Source organism: Bicyclus anynana, chromosome 1, assembly GCF_947172395.1.
Source record: "Bicyclus anynana chromosome 1, ilBicAnyn1.1, whole genome shotgun sequence".
NCBI lineage: Eukaryota > Metazoa > Arthropoda > Insecta > Lepidoptera > Nymphalidae > Bicyclus > Bicyclus anynana.
In genome coordinates this window covers 3,192,824-3,217,341 of record NC_069083.1, presented here as the reverse complement: position 1 = coordinate 3,217,341, position 24,518 = coordinate 3,192,824, and the positions used below count along the sequence as shown (strand labels likewise).

The 24,518-nt window shown below is 35.0% G+C and overlaps 2 protein-coding genes across 2 annotated transcripts; one reads left to right on the top strand and one right to left on the bottom strand.

Annotated features, from left to right (window-relative positions):
* Window positions 1–164: 164 nt before the first annotated feature.
* On the bottom strand, window positions 165–1,739 carry LOC112055166 (mitochondrial-processing peptidase subunit beta). The gene has a single exon (XM_024095169.2). It carries the CDS (start codon window positions 1,642–1,644, stop codon window positions 244–246), a length of 1,401 nt encoding a protein of 466 aa, XP_023950937.2. The 5' UTR covers window positions 1,645–1,739; the 3' UTR covers window positions 165–243.
* Window positions 1,740–2,766: 1,027 nt separating this feature from the next.
* LOC112055168 (mitochondrial folate transporter/carrier) lies at window positions 2,767–24,033 on the top strand. The gene is made up of 6 exons (XM_024095170.2): window positions 2,767–3,136; window positions 5,940–6,093; window positions 7,867–8,119; window positions 13,361–13,474; window positions 14,530–14,675; window positions 20,025–24,033. The coding sequence occupies exons 1-6, from the start codon at window positions 2,986–2,988 to the stop codon at window positions 20,170–20,172; spliced, it is 966 nt and encodes a 321-aa protein (XP_023950938.2). The 5' UTR covers window positions 2,767–2,985; the 3' UTR covers window positions 20,173–24,033.
* The last annotated feature ends 485 nt before the right edge of the window (window positions 24,034–24,518 follow it).

Sequence of the window (24,518 nt, the reverse complement as noted above, 5' to 3'; positions counted from 1 at the left end):
TAAGAAATGTTATGCAATACCTAATTCCAATATAAATGTAAATTAAAAAAAATTATAGATTTATTTCAATTATTTATTTACACATTACTTATTTTATTGTACTATTACTATAAAATAAATACATCCTCCAAAGAAAAGTGTTTTATTGCAATAAAACAAAGACATTTGGGTGAGAGGTTTAATGATTTTTAACTTAACTGATTTGAATTTTCACTAATAGTTTTAAATATAAGAGTTTATAATTTATACCCTGACCCAGTACATTCCACCACGGATCCTGGTGTAGTCTGGAAGACCTTCGGTGGGTCCGACGGCTGCTACAACTGGGCAGCGGTCAAAGAGGAATTTGTAGCAAACATCTCTGATATTTTGTACATTTACAGAGTCGATCCTTGCATCAAGCTCATGTAGGGGAATACGCCTGTTGTAACATAAGATTTGACGGCCAATATCCTCACAAACTGGTGTAGTTCCATCAAGTTGCAATAACATATTGGTCTTTAGGAGATTCTTGGCCCTCTCAACCTCTCCTTCGGTCACTGATGTGCACAACTTATTCCATTCCTTTTGAATATTGTACACCATATCATCAATCTGCATTGGTTCTGCTACAAAATAGATGCCCCAGAGACCTGTGTCCTTGTAGCAAGTGTTGAAGGACTGGAAGCTGTGACACAGATTTTCACAAGATGCAGCTCGGGCTAAATAGGAGGCATTGTTGGCAGCACCACCCTGAGACCTGTCCCATGCTCCAATAAGAGTGTTGGCAACCATCAGAGGAATGTTATCAGCATCTGTCCACCCGGCTCCTTCAACAGCAATAGCAATATGTGCGAGCGGCATGGAGTCATCTCTAACCCGAATGTCTGAGCCAGTGTAACGGCAAGGCAGTAACTCTACATCAGTCGCTGTATTTTTCAGACTACCCAAATGTTTGTTTGCTAAGTCTACAAGTTTGCCATGCGAAACTCCTCCAGCACCTGACAACACAATCCTACTTGGCTGGTAGTGGGTTTTAATATATTGCTGGAGATCTGCCTTGGAGATCTTCTTGATATTTTTGGTGGGTCCAAGGATTGTTTGTCCTAAAGGAGTGCCCTGGAATGCGGTAGCATGCAAATGATCAAATACCACTTCTTGCAGGTTGCTTTCGACGTCTTGCATTTCGCGGAGGATAACACCACGTTCTCGTTCGATTTCGGGTTCGGCGAGCGATGAATTCTGAATGATATCAGCAAGGATTTCAATGGCAGCGGGGACATCGTTGGCGAGGCACTTAGCGTAGAAAACTGTCTGCTCCCGAGATGTGTACGCGTTTAAATGTGCTCCCATGTTCTCAACCAAGAGTTCTAAGTCTGTTTGAGATCTCTTGCTAGTGCCTTTAAAAGCCATGTGCTCTAGGAAGTGGGCGACACCGTTGTTTTTAGAGTTCTCGTACCTCGATCCGGCGTCAATCCAGAGCCCCACAGTGGCAGTAGCGGCGCCGGAATCTTCCGAGGCAACGCGGATCCCATTATCGAGCACTGTAAGCTGCGTCGGAGGAACATTGACGAGGGCCTGCTTGTATGCAGCGGCAGTGGCTAGGGCACGTACGTTGTTGCCCTTTTTAGCAATAAACCTTACAGTACTTGCTACTTTCAGCATTTTTCCTCCTTTATCCTTGCCTTTATAAAATCTTTGCTCGCTGATTTACGTAATCCGAGTTCACATTCGCAGTTCTTGAAATAATGACAGCTGTCAAATCGCAAAATATGTCAATAGTTTGAAAAAGTGTTACCAGTAATTTATATTTTCAGTCCGTATATTTGTCTGTTATACTGTATTCATTTAGTTTATACTAAATGAATACACTTTTTTTTATGTTAGGTTATATAACGTAAAATAAAAAAAGCGTTGTTTTGCTTTGGTAAATGACGAAATAAATTGTAACGGTATACGCACTAAGGTAATTTAAGGTTAATTTAACACCACAGCAGGTGGAGCTATATGTGGACAACCCTTGCAATTTGCATATTCTATGTTGTACAAGCGCACGCAAACTCTTAGCCCAAATGAGTTGAATTTACTGTAACTGTGACAAAGTGATTAACTAGACTTTTATTTTTATAGTCAGGCTACGTTCGTAGCAGTAAAAAAAGGTATGATTATTCAGTTTCTTTGAGTTTTGCTGTCATACATACTCATAGTTATCTAAAGATAACAACCTAATAGTATTATTTAATAAATTCATATTAAATGTATTTTATAAAAATATCTTTCTAAATCACATAAATTGTGACACACTAGCAATACTAAATTACTTATTAAGTTTACGCCATGATTTGGTACTTCCCACCCAAATTCATCATGTATAGTAAAAAATAATTTTAATGATTATTAAAGAAAATGTATTCAAATGTATTTAATGTAAACAGTGGAATAAAAAAAAAAAGTAGCAGGAATAAAGAAAATTACTTCAAAGGAACTTGCAACACTAAAATTAAATCAATGTCAAAAAATTATTACGCCATTTTTGAAGTCCATCCATATTCCATAGATAAAAATTACTTATTCGGTGTCAAACATTATTATTTCGTAAAATGGAGTGTAGAGTTAAATAGATTCAATAATCCAAGAAAATATCAGATCTAAAAGGTTGATAAGTATAAAAATAATAGTATATTGTCAACATTAAAGGTTTTTATTTAAAATTCAATAATTTTATCGAAATTCACAGTGATATTATTCACGTCATATTCACATAATGTCATTATTTCATAACGTGTAAAGGAGTGTTACAAAGAATTACATGAAAGAAATCATGTGGAAATCATTCCGTTGTTCACGCCTATTCCATTTCATCGGAATATTACGAAAGCAATGATGTGCAGTGAAAATCGTTATTTATTAAATTCCGCCAAAGTTACGTGGGAAAGTGTGGGGCAGGCGTAAGCGTGTAATACAGTCCTATCAAGATGTTTAAACCTGTAATCTAATACTATCGTCATGACCACAATGAAGAATCCTAATTCGTCGTCTTCTAAGCTCGCTCTTCTCAACCACATAAAGTACGAGCACCTGGTAGCTGGTATATCAGGTGGCGTCACATCTACGTTAATTCTGCATCCCTTGGATCTAATCAAAATTCGTTTTGCTGGTAAGTCATTTTTAACCATAAAAATTCATGGCATTTAAAAACAATGTTGTGTTTTAGGTTCCGATGTAATTTCGTCATGTTCAAACGCAAATTTAGTGTGGTCTAACTTGTGTTATTGAAAAACAAAGTGGTCTTTATTTTTTTATTTTAAAATAGAAAAGGTAATAGTCATTGTTTGATGACCTTGAACTTGCAAATGCAGTAGGGTACTAGTGAAAGTTTATAAGCTAAATACCACAATAATTACAAACAAAGCCCTGATGCAATCACTATTTTAGTTTACACTACTTGGTGGTTATTCAAAATGTCATTATGTTTATGGTTGAGCAATTTGTTTGATTACTGTTAGTTTATTTACTCACATCACTGAAATTTTATAACAGATAAAGTTAATTCTGTTATTATATAAAAAATGAAGGCCTGTCATTTATCTAAACACTTTCAAGGCAAGAGTGCACACACTAAGCATACAATAACATTTTAGACTTTGTAATCATTAATTTCCATCAAGCATGAAAAAAAATCAAGTTGTAAACTAGACATCATCATCATTATCAGCCTATTTTAACAGTACACTACAGGGTCAGGCCTCCCTCATTACGGGAGTGGGGATATGGAACCTAGACTCACCACACTGGTCTAATGCAGGTTAGCTGGTGAGCAGGTTATGTCATAATTAAAGTCGAAAACTTAAACTGAATGTTAAGATGGTTCCAAATGTCACGATTTACAAGGGTTCATTGGTAGTTGATTTGTATTAAAAAGTTGCATCTATGTCATACTTTCTTGAACGCCTAGAGAAGTTATTAGTGGATATTATTGACATAAAGTCAGAATTTATTATAACTAAGTTTTTTCTTTGATAAGATTATGTATAATTACTTTAGCAAGAACACCAAAACACATATATTGTGTAACATCTTCAGTTATCAATACTATTCTAAAACTATAAATTGTGTAGTTATATGTATACATTCTTATATCTCCTTTATAATTTTAATCTTGCTAAATGAAACATAACAAAAAATATTTTTCATTGTAAGTCAAAAAGGCCATGAAAATTTAAAGATTATTATCTTAATGTATCTGAGAAAGAGTGCAATATATACTAATATAATAAAGGGGTAAAGTTTGTGAGGTTGTAGGGGCTAATCTCTGGATCTACCGGACTGATTTTGAATATTCTTTTACCAATAGAATGTCACGTTATTCGTGACTATCATTGGTCTATATCGTATGCCCATATTCCGAGAGGAACAGAAATTATGTGGGTAAAACTGCCAGCATTTGTTGCATATTATTTCAAGCCTGCAGTACATCAAAGATTACAATATGATTGCATCATCACTTACCATCAGGTAAGATTGTATTCAAGGGCTAAGAAAAAAAAAATAAACTGAGGGAAACAAAGGTGCCTATATGTCTTAATTTCTTTTAGTCCCACAATAAACAATCAAAAGTTATTTAAACTAATAATACCTAAATATTTTCTACAATGTTCGAGTTCGAGTTGTTTGTTCAGGAAGTGTAAAAACTATTTACATACATATATATTTATATGATGTAAGTAAACACAAAATACATGTGCACTCAGTGGAGAAGCTAAATTTTATAACTTTTTGCAGTGATTTTGTAGGTACTTAACATACTATCTATAAAATTGTTGCAGCACATGAATGACTATTGACAGAAACATCAACACATCACTTAGGACAAATTAAGTCTTGTTGAGTGTTTGTGTAGTTTACTGTGGATTCCAGTGGCTGCAGAACAAAGTATTTATAACTATATATTTAAATTGATGGCATTCACAGTCACACTAATATTATAAAGGCGAAAGTTTGTGTTTATGTTTGCTCCTCCTCTGCAATGCGGCTACTGAAGCCATTTGGTTGAAATTTGGAATGGAAACAGATTTTGCTCTGGATTACACATACTTTTCATTTTGGAAAAATTCATGGTTCCCATGGGATTTGTGAAAACCTGAATGCTATGTGGACAAAGTTGCAGGCGTCTGTTAATGTACAAATAAAATGAAGTAGTCTGTGTTTTCTAAACTATACCTGCTTTTTTTCAAGTGCTTTATTTATTTACACAATACTAAAATACAATTTTTATCTGTCTGTCCGGACTAACCTCATGAAATGCTAAATCAGTTTTATTGGGACTTAGGCATATGTTATAGGCAAGAAGCATATATTATAGGCTTCTTTTTATACCGAAAAAAATTTGTAGTCTCGCTGGATGATTTTTATTGCAACATATATATAATATAATGTATATATAATGTATATATAATATAATGTAATGTATATACAGCAGCAAAATATTTTCCCATAAAGAGGTTGTTGTGTTTATTTATAACTAAATGTGCAGAATTGTAGTGTAAAGAGTTTCCTCTGGGTTTCAACTTCATTGTTGATTAATGAAAGACTTCATTTGTTTTAATTATTATGTGCTCATTTGTTTATGATTTTACTTCTTTGTGATTCAAATTTAAATGAGGGTTAATGATTCCAAAGACTCATTATTTAAATAAAGAGTTCTGAGAAAATATGGTTTTGTAATCATGATAAATAAATGACACATCCTGATGATGTCACATACATGTATTATAAGCGGCTAAAGTTTTTGTTTGTCGCCAAAAGCTGTTACTTACGTAACTGTACTAGCCAATGGATTGAATGTTCAGCAGTAGACGACTATCAGCTTATATGATGGTATGAAAAATCGTGTAAACACAAATTACATTTCTTGTACCTACTTAGTTTTCACTGATGATATCATTTTAATTTGTAAATAGTGAATGATGGGAGGACCGCGACGGTGCCGCGGTACGACGGGCTGGGCAGCGCGTTCGTCACCATCGTGAAGAAGGAGGGCGTGCGGGGCCTATACCGCGGGGTCACGCCCAACGTGTGGGGCTCCGGCTCGGCGTGGGGCTTTTACTTCCTGTTGTGAGTGCTACCGTCAAACTATAGTCTATATCATCATCATTATTAGCCTATTTTAACACGTTCGCTGGTACGGTACGAGGTCAATTGACCTCGTATGTCTAGTGTGTTCAAGTGTTACGAGGTCGATTGACCTCGTACCGCAACAGAGGAAAGTACAGAAAAATCAGTGCCGCAGCGAAAGTGTTAAAGGGCCACTACATTGCCAGACCTTCCTCATAGAGGGGATATAGAGCTGTGCTGTTTCAATGCTTTGCCGGGTTTAGAGTGTTACCTGATAATGACTACTTAACGATCATTATCAGATGTTAAAGATAATGGCCGGGACCAATGGCTTAACACCGAAACATAGGGGAGCACCTAATACTACCACAAACCCAATTCTATCCTGAATATTTGCGCGGAAAATTTCGTGGAAAAAAGAAAGGCTCCGTATTTGATGTCGTCTGTGCTTTTCGGTGCATGTCACCATTCCATATTCATTTATGCAACAAAATTGTTAAAATAAATAATATTGGAAGCAGCAACCTTGGCAGTAGTAGTAGAAAACCTTCAAAGTTTAATACATAAATATTGATTGTAACGAAAGCACACAAGAGTGATCTTTACTCTGACTTTCATTACCCTAGGGATACAAACATTTATTCCCCGTAAGGGAGATGCCTCATTAGTATACATTGCGTTTCTCGTCGCAACGGATTAATGCATACAGATGAGGAATGACGTCGCAGTTCAAAAGCATGCACCCAGTCAGTCTGAACAATGCTTGGAACAAGTGAAACACTGTCCGTCGTAGCAACGTTTCAAGGGAGCTCCCTTGAAACGTCGCTGCTACGAGCAACGCTTTAACTAAAAACTCATCTATTGGCGCAAACACGGATATGCTACGTATCGTTTTCCTATTATTTGTAAGAAACTCCATATTTCAACGCTTTCACTTACAGGATTTTTTTTTCAATTCTTTACAAGTTAGCCCTAGACTACAATCTCACCTGATGATGCAATCTAAGATGAAGCCTCCCACCAGCCGAACCCAGGTCCGGCGACATGTAAATCCACCGCGCATACCACTGCGCCATGGAGCCCGTCAAAACAAAAACACCTAGAGGATACCTAACGGAAATGCGTCGCCTCTGGACAAGCTACGGCGCTACGTACGATACGTAGCCGCTCCATGTCCGCCCCGATAGATGAGTTTTAAGATTTAATGTGACATGTCATAATATATACAGGGTTAATTCTCGTAATCGCCGTGATAGCCTATGGATATGACCTCTGCCTCCGATTCTGGAGGGTGTGGGTTCTAATTCGGTGCACCTACAACTTTTAGAATAGAATAGAATAGAATAGAAATCATTTATTTGTTAACACAACACATAACTATGTAATATATATATATAAAATATGTTGTTTTCAGTTTTGTGCATTTTAAGAAATTTAATATCACGTGTCTCAAAGTCTGTGTCTGTGTGAAAGAAACCTGCACACCAGAGAATCTCTTAATTCTCTGCGTGTGTGAAGTCTACCAATTCGCATTGCGCCAGCGTGGTGAACTATTAGCCTAACCCCTCTCATTCTGAGAGGAGAGTCGAGCTCAGCAGTGAGCCGTATATAACTATAATTAGTTGATAACGTCGAATTCTCGTAAACTGGCAATAATTTCAGAAAAAGTTTAGAATCGATAATACTATCGATCTATGATTTTGAAAACCCTCCTTAATTTTGACATTTGACGCTTACACGTCGCAACGTGCTAATGGGGCATCGCTTTAACAGCTACAACGCGATCAAGACATGGATCCAGGGCGGCAACGCGCGCACGCCGCTCGGCCCCGGGCTGCACATGCTGGCGGCGGCGCAGGCGGGCGTGCTGTCGCTCGTCATGACCAACCCCATCTGGGTGGTGAAGACGCGGCTGTGCCTGCAGTACAGCGAGGAGATAGCGCTGGCGGAGCACAAGCGGTACAACGGCATGGTGGACGGACTCAGCAAGATCTACCGCACCGAGGGCGTCAGGGGGTTGTACAGGGTGAGTGGGTTTGTTCAAGTAGCTTAACGTACCTTAGCGTACCTTGTACAGGGCCTCCTGTACCACTTTTTTTTTTTTTATATTTAGAAGTTACCCCTTGACTACAATCTCACCTGATGGTAAGTGATGATGCAGTCTAAGATGGAAACGGGATAACTTGTTAGGAGGAGGATGAAAATCCACACTCCTTTCGGTTTCTACGCTACATCATACCGGACCGCTAAATCGCTTAGCGGTACGTCTTTGCCGGTAGGGTGGTAACTAGCCACGGCCGAAGCCTCCCATCAACCAGACCTGGACCAATTGAGAAAATCTCAATCTGCCCAGCCCTGGATCGAACCCAGAACTTCCGTTTCGTAAATTCACCGCGCATGCCACTGCGCCACGGAGGTCAAAAACCTGTAAAAAGTTGTACCTAAATGTAGGGTAAATAATTCTCAAAGAACAAAAAAAAGCTCGCTTAAAATAAACATGACAGTGACTTTTAAAACAACAGTTTTTTTTATGATTTTTCCCGGGAAGCAACAGATTAAGTGAGATTGTGGATTACACTTTACTATTTTTAATTTTTGCTTTCACACGTAAAAGGCTCCTGTAGTCCAGGGACCCCGTATTTACCCCATCTGGGTGGTGAAGTCGCGCCTGTGCCTATAGTACCTACAGAGCGGAGTTAAAGCTGAAAAAAAAACTTGTTAAAATTGTAATTTGTTCAAAAAAATCCTTTGACTATAATAAAATTATAAAGAGATAAAGTTTGTGGTGTTGTAGGAGGTAATCCCTGGATCTACTGAACCGATTTTGAAAATTCTTTTACCACTAGAAAGCCATGTTATTTGTGAGTGTCATAGGCTATCCCCGAATTTTTTAATTCTCATTTGAACGGGAGCTACGCGAGTGTAACCGCAGAACGCGGCTAGTATAATATAGAACTATAATATAAAATTCGAAGTGCATCTTTTTTTGCAAACAATGCATCAATTCGATGCGGAAAAAGATCGTGAGCCTTCAATTTGTTTTAAAATGCATTTGTTATGTAAACGTCGGTGCCAACATGCGACAAACAACATGCTATTGATCTTCAGACATGTTATCAATATAATCGCATGCATATGAAGGAGGTTGTTTGCAAATAAACCTTCTTACAAAGTAAAAGAAATCAGGTGTGGCAGCGCTGCCTTATTCGCTGATGACACTCCCATGATGTGCGGGCGACGGGGATTGATCAACCGTGGGGTTTTCATTCATCGCTACACGCCCCCCGGCCCGCGCGGACCATCGGGAGTGTTACGAAGTTGCTAAGCTATAGCTCAGAGTTAACATGAGTTACTTCTTTTTATAAAAGCGTAAAACTTGTCAGCCTCTGCGCTTACTAAAGGTGTAGTCGGATGCAATCTTTGCTCTGCTGCCGCGCCACTGCGTAACAGGTGATACCTAAAATCTTGTATTGCACAGCTCAACGTACGATCTTGGGAAACGTCATAAATATTACATCCGACTTTAACCTGTTATTTAAAATATATTGGTTAATAATGCTATTTTTAATTTAAAAATGGAACCGACTTCAAAGACGTATTTCAATTATTTTGATTTGAACACAAAATTACTAAACCGTTTTTCATGAAAATGTAATAGGGCCAATCTGAAAGTATGCTCTTTGAAACAAAAAAAGATTTTTCAAAATTGGTTTATAAATGACGAAGTTATGATATTTACAACAACAAACATAAAAAAATATACGCGACGAAATGAGACCCTTTTTTTGAAGTCGGTTAAAAAGTTTTAATGTAATGAGTTTTAATGTGAAAGTCACATTAAAATCGAATAGGTATTTTTTAACGCCTGTGGTCTATTTCTTTGTTAGTTTACGAATCCAATTCTATTTTGAAACAAAATGGAGTATGACGTAGGTATTCGATATTATTATGTTTATTGATAACAGTTTGATCGATCTTGTCTCTAAAATTGGCAGTGGCAGATAAAACTGAGTGTGGTTACGTGATTATAGTTATAAGTTGTCCTTGAATTTTTCTTATAAAAACAATATTTGTTATGATAGGTAGGTACCTATATGAAAAAAATAATGATCGTTAAAATTACAGAATAAAGATCATACAGAATGAGACTTTAAAAGCAGCGTGGTGAAGCCGGTGCAACTTAAAATCAAAAAACAAACGTCACGCGTCTCCTTGACATCCGTATACAATACAAACTTTTTAGAGTTTGACTCCTTCAGAATCGATTTTTCAACGTAGCTCCCGGTATGAAAAAAATATGGGCAGTTAAATTCGATGAACGAGTGACAGCGTTATGTTTTTTGTGCGCACTTTTAATTTTTCAGGTGTAGTATTGAGACGTACATAGTGCTCATATGCTGCGGGGCAACATACACCTATTTAGATAGAAGATCAGAAAGAGTAAACTCCATTCGTGCGTCGGAGCTGACACAGACTTTTTATTACATAATTTGTATTTCAAAATTTAACACTAGCAACAATTACGTAAATTAATATAAAAATACAAATTAAAAAATGAAAAAATATTCCATCTCATTTCTTTAGTTTGTGTTTTTTTAACAGTTTTTAAATATTTGAAAACAATTTTTTCTTGAATAATATTGAAAATTACTGATGCGACGCTTCGTGTCGTACTGACTCGAGAATGTATTCGTTTTTGAATTTTGTATTTGGACCGGTTACGACGCCGTCGTGTTCCGTACGCTCTATCTGCCTATTATTGATTAATCTGTGGTTAAAACGTGACACCAGGCCTGCGTTATAACCTCTCTCCGCGTCGTGTTCCTCATTAATGAGGGTCGTAACCCCTATCACACATTCACGACTTTTTCCCGCACGATGTTGCGTCATGCGGCTCGGCTTTTCGCGACTTGACTTCCTGTACTTTTGTGTTGGATTTAGTGCGGATTTGATCTGACCAACGCATCGGGCTACATCCTCGTCCTCGAGGTCTTTTCCCTTCCACTTTGCATTATAACCTAAAGTAATCTAAAAACAATATACCCCATTAGGGGATCGAATTCTGATTTTCCGAGTTTCAAAAAGCTCAATAGCTCAACGGTAAAGGACTCGAGTTTCGGCCCAGTGGATATGACCTGTGCCTTCGATTCCGGAGAGCGTGGGTTCGAATCCGGTCCGGGGCATGCACCTCTAACTTTTCAGTTGTGTGCATTTTAAGAAATTAAATATCACGTGTCTCGAATGGTGAATGAAAAACATCTTGAGGAAACCTGCATACCAGAGAATTTTCTTAATTCTCTGCGTGTGTGAAGTTTGCCAATCCGCATTGGTCAGCGTGATGGTGGACTATTGGCATAACTCCTCTCATTATGAGAGGAGACTCGAGCGCAGCAGTGAGCCGAATATGGGTTGATAAAGGGACTCGACTCGTCGACAAAGTCATGGGTTTAAACCCCGCCCGCTTGACTTCTGTCGTACCCAATCTAACACTGATTTTCCGAATAATTTTAGTCGTATTGACGATCATTAGTTGTATTGAAAGTATATGGCAAATATTAACTTCTAATAAACTGCAAGAGCTTGTTGTTTACTGTCGCGATTCTAACAAAACAGCTATCGGAAGTTTGCATGAGGTCATCGTGGTTTTAGCGAATTCTCACACATGTTTCCTCTTAATTACGTAACAATTATATACGACGATTTCGACAGTAATAGAAATAATGTTAAATCACGGGCCACGGCCGGCGCGCCAAGAATTTGACGCGATTATACGTAATGCAGTGTTTCGTGACTATAAACTATTTTTAATTGTTGTCTGGTATTAACTGCTATGCATGATAAACAAAAAATAAACCCTGAGTTTGTTGTGGGCTCTTCTCGGACCATGGCCCTGGAAATAAATGGACTTTGGCTTTGATTTTGACATGAGCCTAGCGCTAATACTGTAAGTTAATATTCGCTGTAAGCGTTAGCGTGGGCCGTCAAAAACAAATATATAAAATGAGTCTTCTTAAGCGCAAATCTCGAGAACGACTGAACTGATTTTGCAATTTTTTTTTAGAATACTACTTGAAGTACCTACAAGGATGGTTCTTACGGAGAAAAAAAAATTAAAAGACTAAAGAAACAACAAAGGGTCACTACAAAGTTGAAGAGTTTAGGGGACATGACTCGAAAATATATATAACTTTAAGAGTCGTTATAATTTAAGATGATTGATGGTATAGAGACCTGCTATCTCCTAAAGCTATTGTCAGAACTCCATGTAATTAGTAAGAGGCCAATAGTATAAGCTGACCAATTATTAGCTTTTTTAGATAGACGAAATTCTGGCTAAAATACTACATGCTAAGTAAGTCCATAGATGCATTTATTACAAATTGGACGTAGCTTTTGGAAGCTCAGATATGACCAACTAGGAATAAATCTGCTCTTCTCAAAAAGTAAAAAATTACAATATAAAATGTTCTAAAATCTAAAAAGTAGCATTTTTTTAATTGCCAGCTTTTCGGGTAAATAAATAATACGTAGCCAATTTGATATGGTTAATAATAAAAATACAATTTGGTGGTTTTTATTTTCTGTAAGCGACTGAACATGTTGGTAAAGTTGGAGGCGAAGTCGGGCGGCTTAGCAAATATAGTCCCAGTTCCCGTTCAGTGTTTCCATCCATCAGATATTAGTATCAAAATATATGCGATGATAACTATTTGACAAGCGTTATATACGTTAATTTCCAAACGGAGCAACGTTCGATAACTGGGTTATCTGAGTAAAATACTGTTTCACTAATTAAGTATGTTATTAACAGTTCGGTATATTATGTACGAGAGTTTTTGAAGTGGGGAACCCTAAAATAAACTTCTAAGCAAGCGAAAAAATTACTCATCAATTTGACATTCAGAAGGGAATCAAAATTAATGAGGTATACCATCCTGGAGGAATATAATTTTAATTAAAAAAAAATTGACTCAGCTGTAGTAGATCACACTAATCTTATAATTGCGAAATTTCTAGTGCAAATGTGTGATTTTGTGTGTGTGTATTTGTTACTTCTTTACGCCGCAATTACTGAGCTGACCGAAACTTAATATAGTCTGGATATACATAGGCTACTTTCATCCCGGAAAAGCCAAAATTTCCATGTGAGAAAAATTTCTCACAAAGGCATCCGCTAGTACAGGACATAGACAAACTTTTCAAAATGAAGCTTACATATTATAATAAATTATATATTTTTTTAAACCATGGGTCGTGTCGGTTGCAGGGTTTCATTCCGGGCATGTTCGGCGTGTCGCACGGCGCGCTGCAGTTCATGACCTACGAGGAGATGAAGAACAGGTACAACCAGTACAGGAACCTGCCCATTGACATCAAACTGGTGAGTTGACTCCCATCGTCTATACACAGCAATGAGATTTGCGCTAATAACGTGAAGCCCGCTGAAAAGTTGAGGGGTTACAGTTTAATAGGAACATGTAATGGAGAGGCACGAAAAGTCATTGTTATTTAAAAACGATTGTGCTTTAGACCACAAACTGAAGTAAAACTTCTATCAAAAATAAAAGACAAAGCGCCATCTATGAACCTCAGCATCGCAAGACGTTCTTGAAGTATATAAAAAAGGGTTTATTTCAAAGTTCTCTAAGAACGCCATCTACTGGTAGTTTAAAATAACAAACATTGTTTCGCTATTAATGTAGATGGCAGCACGCATCTTAAAAGCTCCGGTTAATTTTCGTAACGCATTCACCAATTTATCCCCCAAGTCAAGCGTGCGTAAAGAAGTTTTAGTTGAAAAAAATAATAATAATATTGACACTAGGAGGACAAAAAGAGAGCAAGTCGTAGAAAAAGTAGAGTACTTGTGTGTATATGATAAAAGTGTACTCGTAAGGATGGCATGATGATTTTATGTTAAAATTATTTTAACTCAAACAGACTTCTTGTAGGATGGGAATCGGGGTCGTTGTTGTCCACTTTGTGCCTTTATTTACCACAATATCACTTTGCCAACTTATATTGATCACTTTGTGTCTACATCTACCATAAAGACCACTTTGGGTTTAAATGTATCCTCATCAATAAAGGCAAATATACCACTTTGTGTCTAAATCCACTCTCACCAATAAATGAATACATACCACTTAGTCTAAATCGTGCCTCATCCATATATGCCACTTTGTGTCGTAAATCCACTCTCACCAATAAATGCAAACATACCACTTTTGTCTAAATTGTGCCTCATACATACCTACCTACCACTTTGTGTCTAAATCCACTCTAACGAATAAATGCATAGCACTTTTGTCTAAATCGTGCCTCATCCATATATACCACTTTGTGTCTAAATTGTGCCCCACATACACCACTTTGTGTCCCTACTACCCCCCATTAGGTGTTACTGATCTAAACAAAACACCCAATGGTTTCCAGACGTCGGTCGAGTACCTAACGTTCGCGGCAGTATCCAAGCTCATAGCCGCAGGGGCGACCTACCCCTACCAGGTGGTGCGGGCGCGCCTGCAGGACCAGCACCGCACCTACAACGGCGCCTGGCACTGCATCACCGAGACCTGGAGGTATGAGCGCGTCCGCGGCTTCTACAAGGGCCTCACGCCGTACCTCCTCCATGTAACGCCGAACATATGCCTCGTTATGCTCATATGGGAAAAGTTCACCAATAACGAATGAATTGATGAGAAACCAACCTATCTGATGGGAAACGTACAATGTATTTTTTTTGTTTGTTTGTTTTGTAACTCCCTCTTTCCCTATTCCTAAAAGTGTGGAGCATTTTAATAGTTAAGGGTATTTTTTTTTTAACTTTTAAATCGCGTTCATTCCTTGAATAGGTACAATTTGTGACGAATAACTTTGCCGTTCTGAAGTTTTTGAAAAGTAATTTCATTTGCAATTTTGTTTACTGGGAACATTTGATCTTCAATTCACTTCACTTCAGTGTGGTATACTTATTTGATGCGAACTGTACAAAAAAACAATAAACACTTATAAATTCTATATGAATATCTAACGGGTTTTCGCTTCCATAAATGTCAAAGAATGCATAGTCAAAGATGGCCTTAACAGTTAATTTTGCTATGAAGTGTTCGATTTTTTATATAAGTACCTATTTATTTTACAATTTTGTTTATGTGTTAATCAGGGACGTGGCTATTTTTTAAATATCGCCCAAAATTCTAGATATCGATGCATACCCGTTTATGTATTTTTCAATACCCAGTTTTTTCTTTGTACCTTCACAAATGATTACAATGATTTGTTAAAAAGAAAATTGACTTTGTTATATTCTTTTCTTAGGAACATAGTATGATATTATATTAAATACCACCTTGTCTATCGATGATGGGCAACATTATTATTTAATTTATTGGTATTGCTATTTACAGTTGCAGAAAAATCATGGCTAACGTTTCGTCTACTTATATTTCATTGTCTTTGTCGGTATATTTTGTCAAACAATTCATTTTATATATTGACTTTTTGTATATATCGATAGACTGTACGAGTATGTATCGGTTCTTTGATATTGTCTATTTATTTGTTTATTTATAATGAATACACAACTTCTTCAACATAATACACTATAACTTGTTTTAGTTGTTTATTGAATTTCTAAAATTTATTATGCTGTTACTGAAAATGCCAAAATATGTAATCGACGAATAAAAATTGACTGTATTATTATGTTGGCGGAGTTCAAATTCCTATAATATTTGATTTAATTTTGACAGTTGTCATCTTGACATTTCGGACAGGGTTTTTGCGGTATCGTTTTTACAAGGTAAGAGTTAGGGTGGGGACATACTTACAATATATACATCACATAGTGTGATGTCGGACATTGAGTGCATTCCATGAGAGTCCATAGAAACACACAACTTTTTTGTTATATTTAAATGCAATAGTTATGTAACTAAAAAAATAATAAAAAAAACTATGTGTTTTAGGCTTGTTCAACAGTTAGCACTTGACAACGATATCACCTATTTATTTTTCTATTAAGTAAGATTACAGTGTAATATATACTCAAAAAGTAAACATCACAATTTTCATAACTTTCATCACATCAAACAAGTAGTCAATGAAAGTATTAAATAACATTATTGACACAAATCCTTTACTGTAACTTATACAATCTGATTTGAGACATTATGTTTATTTATTTATAAATTCCAACGAGATATGATGTTCGTTAATATTGATTTTAATCTTTAAAAAAATAAAATTAATAAAAAATATTATTTTAAGTGTAATTAGTGAAAGATTTTTGCGTGTACAATGTAACATTTTTTAAATTAAAATACAATCAAAATTAAGGAAATGTTTAATAGTATGTCCCAATTTTTTGATATTTGTGTGTCGATGTGGAAACTAACAATACACAGACGGTACTATGCAGTCTCAAAGACAACAACGACAAAAAGCCTTGTATGGTCTATGGTCATAATGGTAATTGGTCACACTTACTGTGTGACTACTCTGAGAACTAATAGTAATGTTTGTGTTTTATGGTTTAAGACATTTCTAAAGCTGCAGGATTATTATGTATCTCAGTGTACCATTGAAATAATGAGTCACTACATCGTTTTTCAACGTATTTTCCTTTTTGTGATCATCTAACATTATGTTTTCAACGAAATGGCATAGTTATCGTATTTTACATAAAGAGGCAATAATATTGTAGTAGTAATGCAATTAGTAACGTTATTTTAACGAAAAACGTAATTTCGTTGAAATAAAGTCACGTTAGACGATCGCATAAACAAAATATCCCTGTCATTTACTGTAAAATAGAGTAGTCTATGTCTTTTCGTTGAAATAATTGTGTTAGATGATCACAAAAACTAAAGTACAATGACTGAGTGTATCTAATTTTTTCAATGGCACACTAATATACATAATAACCCTACTGATTTATAACAATAGGTATAAACTTAGCACCTATGTGTGTACTATGAGTGTATAACGTTGGCTTTTTTATCAATCACTGTTCATAAAATGTACTAAAAATAATAAAAATAGTAAGGCTCCTTATAACGGAGCTAAAAGTGTAAATAGTACCGATTTTCTGTTGCCAAAAAACATGTGTTCTGGTTATGGTGGAGTTTATGGTGAAATTATAGGCAATGAAACTGACCTACTACTGAATTGGTTCTGCAAGGTGATTGTGTTAACACGTTCGCTGCGGTACGAGGTCAATTGACCTCGTACGCCTAGCTCCGTCAAGAGTTACGAGGTCGATGGACCTCGTACCGCACCGTCACGCGTTCGTTCTCTGCCCGTTGGACTATTGACGTGTCCACTTCTAAGAGTCTTTACTACTATTTGGTAGAGGGAATGTATCTTTTAAATATGTCCAATATCCCTCATATTGATCATATTTTAAAGATATGGCAAATATCTTTTATTAAAAAAAAAGAATAATCAATTATAATTAAGAAAATGAATTAATTTTGTATCGATATTAAAGCCAACGTACTGATGCCTGTCTCACGACATATGTTTTGTGTTCTATCGCTAATAATACACTTCCAAATATGTAATCTCCTAGAAATTAGTTGTACAATTTCCCATCAGATTGTGATATATTTTATTTAACATGGCAACACTGTTGCCGACAATTTAGTTATTTAAAAATTGTTTGTGATAATAGTACTTAGAATTAAAAAAAATATTTCCCATATACCTTCGTGTAAAAGACATTTTGTTATGTTGCAACAAACGTTACATGTGTGGTGAGACGATGTTAGGTTCTTTATTATGTAAGATAGTATTTGTTTCAACTTGTTTATGGTGACCTCTTTTGATAGAATCCTGAAAAAAAAAACGTAATCATTAAATAACTAATTAAAAATAATATATCTACTTTCATATCTTCCCCGTAGCAAGTTTGAAGCTTAGTCGTCGAGGCTTATTATTATTAGTCTTAGCCCGCCTATTAATAAAAATCATGAATTTTTCGGCACGAATTTAATTATTTTAATAGCGGTCGGTGAGCTAAAATTGTAAAATTATAATATTATTTTTTTAAATGGTCTTAAATAGTTCATTATCTTTCTACTAGACTGAAATTTTTTTTTATATATTTTCTTAAGACGTGATTATATAAAAATTTTAGTTTTTGACAATACGAGCCAAAACGTCTGCCGGCCATGACAGTCTATATATCACCTGTTTCATGACGTCACTATAATAAATCCCATGGATATGGAGCGTTTGACAAAAATATTGGTTAACAATTAGTTCGACGTTCAGTAAATCAAAGGTGTTAGTGACGTCACAAAATGGACGACAGCGTTTTGAAGTTTGGAAAATTTAAAAAAAAATACGTTTTATAAAAAATCCTTAACTTTTATTAATTGATATCGATATATTTCGGACCCTTACTCCATGCACTACACGAAATTAACATTGTTTATATTAAATTTGTTATGAGTCAACTACTCTATTAGTTATGAAGAAGAATGAGAAGGAAAATGAACCCAGACTATTATTGTAACAACATCAATATTTACAAAAAAGTGTTACAAAGCCCAACTTATTTAAAAAAAAATTATATGTATAAAATGCACGTGGAAGTCTCATTGATCGCTCTTAAAATATTTTATACCACGTACTATATGCTATTTTCTATTTGACAGAGATTTGCCCCAAAGATTATAATTTGAAATTGATGGCTCATTAATTCTATGTTTCGATTTAAATTGATTATATGTTTTTCGTTATGTATGTTACAAATATAACGATTTAGTTTGACAACTTGGTGTTCGTATTAATGAGAAATTCAGGCAAATGTCAAATAGAAGAAAGTATTATGCACTCGGTTTTTAAAATTAAAAAAAAAATCATTAGTAGGTAATTAATTACATACACAGCGCCACACTTAGTTCAATTTAGAGGTTTTAACAATTTTTCATATTGTAGTATAATAGGAGACAAAAAATACAAATTAATTATAATAATAATTATTAAATTAATTTAGTAAATTATAATTAATTAATTGTTATTACATTATGATATGTGATAAATGAGCGCTGTTGATGCATGTCAGTAAAAATATTTTATAAAATATTTTATTTTGAGCATTGATTTTAACGAAAAATATTATAAATATGAAAGGTCACAAAATGGACAATTTCCAGGTTGGAAAAAACTACAGTACTGACAAACACTATGCTAAAACAACAATAAATGTGTGACAACTTTGAAGGAACCCTTTACTTTAAATTAAAAAAAAAATTAATAACCCAAATCTGATTTAGGTTTGGGTATTTATTTTTACTGACATGCAGCCTAAGGAAAATACAATGTGACAACCAAATGTGATGTTTGAATTTCGAAGGCGTATTGTTAGATTCCTTTTCTTAATAATTCTTAGTGTAACTCGTTTGGTGGCTGGCCACATTAATATAATCACTGAGACATATATATTTTTATACATATATATTCATTAGGACTTGTTTCAATTCGCCTTTTTCAATTTGAGTGATCAATAAATGATTATTATTGCAAATTGACATACAGTATTTTGTTTTTATTCTTTATGAACTTACATCATTATCCTGTACTGTACATATAATACATTCGTCTGAACCTTTTAAAAATGACAGCTTTTTTAGTGCTGCATCTTCGCAAATTCGAGATTTCGAGTATTTCGTTACATTTGTATTTATAGTATTTCGTGGAATATAATTAAATATAACACCATGAATATTCTTTATCCATAATTAATGTAGCTGTAACGGGTATCTTTTATTTTTTTAACCAAGGCGGTTTATTCATAAAATCTGTACTATTTAACATCCATTAGTGTCATTTTTATTTTTTGACGGAAATTCGGTAAGTATGCAATTTGAAATTCATTATTTAAATTACTTTTTTATGATTCTTTTTTATGAACATTGCAGGCACGAAGGCTGGCGCGGTTTCTACAAGGGACTCAAACCAAACTTGATTCGTGTGGTGCCTGCGACCATGGTGACCTTCCTTACGTACGAAAACGTGTCTCATTTCATGCTTAAACGGAACAGAGATAATATTAAGCTCCCTTCTTAGAGGACATCAGTATGGGCACTTTAAGACATGCCAAACCATTTTGACAGTTGTTGACACTTGTTAGTCAGGAACTGTCAAAAATGTATATTGGATGCGTTGCGTTACATTGAGTTACGTAAATAAGAATCACAGATATCACAATTTTATATCACTATGCGGTTTAGCGTTGTTTTTTTTTTGCTATTTGTATATTTCAACTTGCCCTTGCAAGTAACATTCAAAGATATTGGCCGAATTTTCTGTAAAAAATAAATATTTTAATTAGTTTTTTTAAGTTTTGTTTATGTTAGTTTCTTTTTATTCTTTAGTTAATGACAATGTAGTTTCGAAATAAGTTTTTTTTTCAATAAATACTCTTTGTTTATCTTCATGTAAGTAAATATTATATAAATTATATAGCTAAATAGGCAATAGAGGTTATGCCTCGAAGGTCAGGGTAATGAATACATTTAAATGCACACATTTTTGTTGTAAGCAAAACTAATTCAGATAACTTACTATAAACATTGACTTGTCATCGTTTAGATATTTTTTCCATAATGCTGAAGCATTTCACACAAAAACTCATAAATTCTTTTGATTATAATCATATTACTGAATTTTGAATTTAAATGACAATTAGTAGAGGATACCACTCCGTCTCTCGCTAACTCACGATCTCACGACATCACCTGTAAAGTAAAAATGACATATTGTCTACCAATAGCAGAATGAGCGAAAAATAGCGACGAAAGAGAGTGATATTTCCACCAGGTTTGGCCACTCATTTGTCGTTTTGTCTTTATTATGTCGTGGGTCGCATGTTGGACTATGATGCGTCTGCGATATCTCTCTCTATGAAGAGAAATAGTTATTTATGCCACTGTCATGTAATGGGAGCCATTGTAGCATTTACTACTCCTACATTTTTAGTAAGTACATTAAAAGAAGTAGCATTATTTGCAATTTTTTAACGTAAACTAAATTGACAGATCTAAGGTTAATGGTATTCTTTTCGATCACTGACCTCTTATTATAAAAGGACGTATAATCATGTGGAAAATTTCACTCAAAAACTGGCCAATTTTGCTTTGACAGTTTTAGAATTATTGGTAAAGAAAATTATACCTAAATGCCTTTAAATATAGTCCAACATTTAATAAAATCCCAAATTCAGAGCAAATTCAACCTTAAGGATTGGGTTTAAGGTTGAATTTGCAAATGCGACTACTTGAATAGTGTGCCAAGAAGTTCTGTTTGGCACTCATTGAATGGGGACGTTTTTTGGTCGCTGATTGTGCATCCACTTTTTGATAGGAGATCGTTGTTTTCGATAGATAATAGGTATTATTTGTAGATCTGTCAATTTAGTGTCAGGTGTCTGTACAACCCATGGATCTATAAAGACTAACTGGACTGCGTACTCCCGACGCAAAAACGAGCCAAGCAGGAAGGGTGTAGGATGCCGGTGTCTTTCTCTAATAGGGTGACAATACATTATTTTTTTTTATTTACATATAACATGACAAACGCTATGACAGTTGATAAATAGACAAAGAAATGCCAGTGGAAAAAACAATTTTAATATTAATTATAAATAATGTTTTTTTTTTTTAACCATTATAATGTTAACTTAAATTAATAATGTTATCTTAACACGGGTGTATTAAGATTTATCGATAAGTTTTTAGTTAAGAAAAAAGAAATTGAGGTTGACAATATGAAAGAACGAATTTGCCCCATTAAATTCCAGAGGAAAATAGATTTAATATACTTAGTAATAAAGTTCAATTACTATTCACACATTTTTCCAGTTTGTATAATCCTTGGTTATTGAATTAGAAAATTGTTATTAAAATTGAATAGAAACCATATAAAGAGACTAAAAACAACACAACGCAACATGGAAAGAAACTTCTTAAACATAAAATTGATTGAAAGGGTGCCAAATACCCATATTCGACTAAAAAGTAAAGTGAAAGACGTAGGAAAAATAACAAAGAGGTTGAAATGGAACTGGGCAGGACACATAATAAGAAAATTAAATGACGATTGGAGTAGCATAACAACATCGTGGTGCCCAAGGGAGGAAAAAAGAAAAAGAGGCAGACCAATTAGTAGATGGAACGACGATCTGATTGCCTTTGAAGGGACATACTGGACCCGATCAGCAATGGAAAGGACACAATGGAAGAGGAAGGGGGAGGCCTTTGCCCAGCAGTGGGATGAAATTTAACTGTAATAAATATTATGTAATTTTGATTGTAAAGGCTTAAATAAATAAATAAATAATCCTTGGTACAACCGAACTTAGAGCTGTCACAAATATCAAATACCTTTATACTCGTATCATAGTTGTAATCAATTAATAGGTTATTCAAATTATGGCTGTGTTGTATCTAATACGATATTGTTGCCAGTTGTTTTATTTTATGTTCCTGATTTGAATGTTGCAAGTTTTTATTAGTTAGGTTGTTGATTAGGTACTGAACGTAGTTCAAATTAAAAATAGAACAAATGTAATTGATAAGTTTAGCTTGTATAATTTCCAATTTTTGCTTTTTTTTCCGAATAGTTTAAAATTGAAAGTGTTGATGTATTTTATGGTAAAGTGAAAATGCAAATATTTGAGGTACCCCCAATGGTATGCTTATTAATGGTATAAAACCTACATGGGTAGTATTCCTCTGAGCTAAAGTGACAGGTTTTGGACTTGAACGGATTTGGCATCAACATCAATGGCGAGCACATCACTGAACTGCCATTGGCGACGATGTGAGGTCATCATGACAGAGAGTCTAGATGACTTTAGTACCATTAGCAATGACCTCAGCAGAGTTTCTTAAAAGATGGGACTAAAGATAACATAAGACAAAGGTCTTGTCCACAGTTATTGTGAGAAAGAGGTGAACCATCAATTCGGTTGGGCAGAATTCAGGAAAATTGGCGACATATTTTTTAACAAATACAGTTAGTTTATTGCAAGGACAGAGGCAAATTGTTGGGTCATGCGTCGATCGGTATATAGATATTTGTAGAGTATAATATAGGTATGAACAAGTAAATGGTGCATTAAAAATATAATGGTTTAGTTAAGGTTTTTTAAGTACTTATTTTAGTTTTAACTTCTGAGAAAGGAGGTTTTTCGAAATCCACCTATACAGAAGGAATGATAAGAAATAGTTATAAAAAAGTGCACAGAGGCGTAAAAATATTTGCTCATGTGCTGAAGTCAGCGAGCATAAATTGATGCGTGAATTTTTCCCGTCTTTGTCACAACGTATAGGGTAGGTGATGATTTTGTATTTTGGATATTATGGTTTGTATGCTATAATGAAATCCGCAAAGCCGATTGAGCTTTTCTTAGTTGGTCCAGGTCTGGCTAGTGGGAGGCTTCGGCCGTGGTTAGTTACCACCCTACCGGAAAACAAGAACCGGCAAGCGATTTAGCGTTCCAGTACTTGTAGAAACCGAAAGGGGTGTGGACTTGTATCCTTCTCCAAACAAGTTAGCCCGCTTCCATCATCACTTAACGTTAGATTTCATCATCACTTAACGTCAGGTGAGATTGTCAAGGACTATCTTGTAAAGAATGAAAAAAAGAGTGAGATAACCTACTATCAGATACAGTATATGGTATAACTCAAAATCGGTTTAGTAGATCCAGAGATTATCACATCACAAACTTTATAAAATTAGTATAGATTACCACGTACTTAGACTACCTTAAACCATTCTATTATGTTATTTAGTAGATAGATTACTACCATAAATATGTCCAAAGGTAATTAATATTCGATCATTATGGATTTACATAAATTTAATGATAATTTACTTATTAAGATTTTCGTCAGATGAAAATAAATAAATTCTAAAACTTAAGGCGTGTTTTATTTAATTTCGTTTATTTTTATAATTGTTCTCTTTTTGGTGTGAGACTTGGTAAGTCAATGAGCATAATTTGGTTTTTTAAAAGCAACAGTATTGAGCAGTGCGTGATAACAACATAAAAAAACATTGTCTTGAATTTTTATCTGTTTGTTAAATCGAATCTCCGAAAGTAATTAAGGGATTTTTTACGCAATTTCCATTGGACCTGCGACTTCGCTGGATTACGTAGTCGATTTAAAGAGACGTTAGCCTACTTAATAATATGTCTCGCCTACTAGCAACTTAAGAGGCCGTTATTGGCGTATCTAGGATTATTTCCTGGGGTGCGCGCGCCTACATATCACTAAACAGAGTCGACACACAATAAAAAAATTTCGTTAGCAATATTTGTAGACGCAGACCTCTGAAACGGTTCGACTTATTTTTTTTTTTCTTTGTATCTGTGGTAGTGTGGTAGGTATCAGATAAGGTCTAAA

Excerpts from the sequence above, each read along its gene's own strand:
- LOC112055168 (XM_024095170.2), top strand. The coding sequence starts at position 2,986 with ATGACCACAATGAAGAATCCTAATTCGTCGTCTTCTAAGCTCGCTCTT. Across the intron at positions 3,137-5,939 it reads AATCAAAATTCGTTTTGCTG|TGAATGATGGGAGGACCGCG; the intron begins GTAAGTCATTTT and ends ATTTGTAAATAG. Across the intron at positions 14,676-20,024 it reads TGCATCACCGAGACCTGGAG|GCACGAAGGCTGGCGCGGTT; the intron begins GTATGAGCGCGT and ends TGAACATTGCAG.
- LOC112055166 (XM_024095169.2), bottom strand. The coding sequence starts at position 1,644 with ATGCTGAAAGTAGCAAGTACTGTAAGGTTTATTGCTAAAAAGGGCAAC.